The sequence below is a fragment of the Dipodomys ordii genome, unplaced genomic scaffold (genome assembly GCF_000151885.1).
Source record: "Dipodomys ordii isolate 6190 unplaced genomic scaffold, Dord_2.0 Scaffold70, whole genome shotgun sequence".
NCBI classification, from domain to species: Eukaryota; Metazoa; Chordata; class Mammalia; order Rodentia; family Heteromyidae; genus Dipodomys; species Dipodomys ordii.
The window spans coordinates 4,147,319-4,151,423 of record NW_012267286.1 but is presented as its reverse complement, the minus strand read 5'-3'; the positions used below and the strand labels follow the sequence as shown (position 1 = coordinate 4,151,423).

The 4,105-nt window shown below is 58.3% G+C and overlaps 1 protein-coding gene across 1 annotated transcript; it reads right to left on the bottom strand.

Moving 5' to 3' along the window:
• Window positions 1–378: 378 nt before the first annotated feature.
• Neurog2 (neurogenin 2) lies at window positions 379–1,164 on the bottom strand. The gene has a single exon (XM_013023735.1). The coding sequence runs from the start codon at window positions 1,162–1,164 to the stop codon at window positions 379–381; it is 786 nt and encodes a 261-aa protein (XP_012879189.1).
• Window positions 1,165–4,105: the final 2,941 nt, after the last annotated feature.

The window sequence follows — 4,105 nt, the reverse complement described above, 5'->3', positions numbered from 1 at the left end:
ACCAACAACAACAACAAAACAAAAAAGTGGAGCTATGACTCAAGTGGTAGGGCAGAAAAAGCCAAGGGCCAGCTCCCAGGTCCGGAGTTCAAGTCCCAGTACACACACACACACACACACACACACAGCCCTCACACCGCCCTTGTCCTCTTGGACAATAAACTCCCTTACAGCTTCCATAAATCAAAGTTAACCCATTAGGCAACTAGGGGAGGAATCATCCCACAGGGCTAAATCTGCTCTGCGAAGTGGCTTCTAAGGGTGTGGGAAATGGGGGCAGGAGGGAAAACAAAGGAGGGAGGAGATAGACAGGAAAGGGACCCCCCCCTCCCTTAAAGGTCTCTGGAGGTGGGGAGCTCTGCTAACGCTCCCTGGCTACTACGGGAAGGCGAGAGGTGGAGTCTGCCAATAGTCCACGTCGGAGCCCGCGGGGCTGGCGGGCGATAAAGTGCAGCTGTAGGGGGACGTGGAGCTGGAGGACGCGGGCGACGAGGAGGAGGAGGAGGGCGAGGCCAGCGACGCGGGGCTGTGGGTACAACTCCACGTGGGAGCGGGCGAAGGGCTGTCCCCGCTGGCGCCCCCGGGGCTCAGCAGCACCGCCTCGGAGAAGGAGATGGCGCCGGCCCCGCAGTGATCCGCCAGCCGCAGGGTCTCGGTGAGCGCCCAGATGTAGTTGTGGGCGAAGCGCAGGGTCTCGATCTTGGTGAGCTTGGCGTCCTCGGGGAAGGTGGGCAGCACCTCGCGCAGCGCGTCCAGCGCCGCGTTCAGGTTGTGCATGCGGTTGCGCTCGCGGTTGTTGGCTTTTAATCTCCGGCTCTTCTTGATGCGCTGCACCGTCTCGGCCGTTTTGGCACCGCGGGTGACGGCCCGTGCCCGGGACGGCCGCCGTTTGCACTCATGGACCAGACCCAATAATGGCGTGGGACGACAAACCCCGGCCCCCGCGACGGCCCGGCCCCGCGCCCCCGGCCCGGCCTCAGCTCCGAGTTTCGCCGGCGCCCTCCCCGGTGCGCCCGGCTCCTCGTCGTCGTCCTCCTCCTCTTCTTCCTCGCCGGCGCTGGAGGACAGTGGGGTCAGGGTGACCGAGGCTGGGGAGGCTGAGCCGAGCAACACCAACACGTCCTCCTCCTCCTTCAACTCCGCGCTCTCGGATTTGACGAACATCCTACAGAAGAGATAGGAGAGAGAGAAAGAGAGAATAGGGTATCCATGTATGAGATGGAGACTTAGACGCGGGCGCGATCTCGGCTCCCCGGGGCGCGGAAGAGCCAGGCCAAGGATCGTCCTAAGCGGAGACCCCGCACCCCGGCCTGCGGGGATTCTTGCTCAGAGAAGGAAGGGACGATTGGCGAGCCTGGAGCGACCCAGCTTCTGCCCTGCGCGGGCGCGATCAAGAAGGGAGTTGCGGGGAAAAAGCCAGCCCCTGCCGCGGCGCAGATGCTTACCTACTTGGCTCTAGATGTGCCCTCGGCGTGGCGGGGACTTTGGCGTGTGCCGGGCGTCTTTTCTCCCCACCCCCCCTTCCGCAAACCCAGCCCAACGCTGGGGCCTTTTGCTAACCGGGCCGACCGGGCCTGGCGCTGCGGTGCCGCGCGCCCCGCAGGGGACCCCAATAACCCGGGCGCAGGGTGCCAAAGAGCCCGCCCCGGGTGCCGGGTGTGGTGGGTGGTGACCGCAGGGTGGCGGCGGCGGTGATGGTGGTAGTACGTGTCTGTCTGTCTGTCTGTCTGTCAGTCAGTCCCCCTGGCCGTGTGGCTCCTGGCACGCGACTCCCAGCCACTCCAGTTAAAGCGAAGCTGCTTGTGGCTCAGTTGGCTGCGTGTCTGGCACACGACTCTCCTTAAAACCCCTTATATATACCACCAAGAAAACAATCAGATCTGCCCCCCGGCGCCCCCACCTCACCTACCCCCCCCGACTCCCCCTCCCCTCCCTCCTTCTCCCTTCCTCCCCCCTCCGCTTCCCCCTCCCCGGCTTATTCTTTTCATTGTATTATCATCATTCATTTCTTTCTTTTAGCCCCTTTCTCCCCCTCCCCTGGCCCAGCCATCCATCCTTCCCCCGCCCCCCCCCGCCTCCCCCCTTCCCCCCCTTTATCTAATCAGCATCAAATGGTTCTAAAGCTCCTGTTGGAGCGCCAGGCTGCAGCCTCCGCTACCCAAAGCCACCGCCGCGGCCCCGCGGCTCAAGCTGCGGCCGCTGTCGCCGCCGCTGTCCATTGTGATTGGTGGCTCGCGCTCGGCTGGAGCGTGCCGCTAATTTATTAATGAATGGAGGTCGCGAGGCGCAGCTGGCCAATCAGGGCGCCCCGGACTCCGGGAGGCCTGCGAGCCACGCGCACCGGAGTCTGCTCCCTTTCAGCAGCTCATTAGGGGCCCCGAGCACTGGGGGTCGATGTGTGTACGGGGGTGTGTGTCGGGGGGGGGGGAGAGACCTGGATTCCAGCCCCAGCCCCCCGTCCTCGCTCCCGCCTCGGTGGCCTCGCCTCCACTAGCATCGCACCCGCTTCGGCTGAGCCTCCTAGTGTCCCAGCCAGGGGAACCCAGGAATTACTTAATGGGGGCTTGGGGGGGGGGGTGGGTGGAGGAACAGGATCCCGGGAAAAGCAGTTAGCTGTACGGGTTTGCCTGGTGTCCTGTGCCAAAGCCTCTTAGGGTGTGTCTTAAACAGTTAAAAAAAACGAATTCATTTGGTTAGGAGCGGGGGGGGGAGGGGTTTGGGGGTTCCGAAACGTCGCCTCGAAGAGTTTGGGGGAGTGGGAGATAGACCAACGCGTGAGGATGTGAGAATCAATGTTATGTCAGAACGGAATGGGGGACTTCTCTAACTGACCTGCGATAAACAAATATTGGGGTGCTGGTAGGCTTGGGGTGGGGGGCACTCGTCTAGAGCGCAGCTCCTGGTTTCCTGGGTGGGTGGCAGCGAGGACGGGAGGAGCTGCTCCCGAGAGCGAATGGACTGAACTGACATTTCAATGACCTCTGCTCCACGCTGGGGGGGGGGGCGTTGTAGAGACATGGGCGCCCCTCCTCCCAATCCCCCCCTCTTTTCAACGAGGAGGGGGAGAGCTGCTGGTCTGCCCACCCCTCTTCTCCTATTCTCCAGCCTCTCTGTCTTGTCGCCCTAGGAGTCCGAGCTCTAAAAGTGAGTGCCGGGCCGAGTGTTAACTGGTGCAGGAATGGCGGCCAGCACTGGGCTGGCTCCCTTGAGATCCCGCTGACAAATGGAGTTTACCCAAGGTGCAGATGGAGTCAAGAGTCCGAGGGAAATGGAAATAAGGTGCATTGCAGAGAGGCGTGCTGAACGTGGCTTGTTAGGGTTTGGGCATGGTTTATCATTTGTGTGGTGGTTTCTGTGGAGGGATAAACAACAGGACTGGAAGGCCAAAAAGTGACGAAAATGAAACTTAGAAACCCTGGGAGACTCTCATGTTTTTGTAGCTCTCCAACCTTTAGACTTCCCTCTGTCTGTCCTGAAATTATTTGGAAACGATCACAATTTTCTATTTGCTTCTTGATATTTTTTTCACCTTCTCTGTCTCCCCCACCCCCCACCCTTTAAAACACATTTCCTAAATTTAAGAACATTATTTCCCCACTTTTCCTCTCTTACACACAAACACACACACACACACACACACACACACACACACACACACACACACACACCTTTTGGAAAACTTGATTCTATCTGTTACTTGTTCTATGTGTCCAGGAACAAATAAGTTGGTTTAAAAAAAAAGTGGGGGGGGGGAGGGAAGAGATTCAGTTTCCTTATGGCCTAAGACTCTCTTAACTTTCCTTGGTCTCTATCTTCGAGGAGCCTGAAAATTCCATTTAAAAGGTTAATCAAAGCAAAAGACAGGCCAGGAGGAATCAACCAGAACTATCCAAGGGCTCAATGTGGTATGGTTTTACAGGCAATGGTGACTGATACCAAATCTTCTTCTCAAACTCCTTCTAAAAACCAACCAAGGACCTAGCCTTGGCTAATAGAGACTGAGAACAGATACACCATTTTAGTTGTTTGCAAATGTGGATAAATTAAAGGATGAAAAAGCTAAAGGCTTTGAGAGAAATGGGAGAGAATGATGAAGCATTGCGCT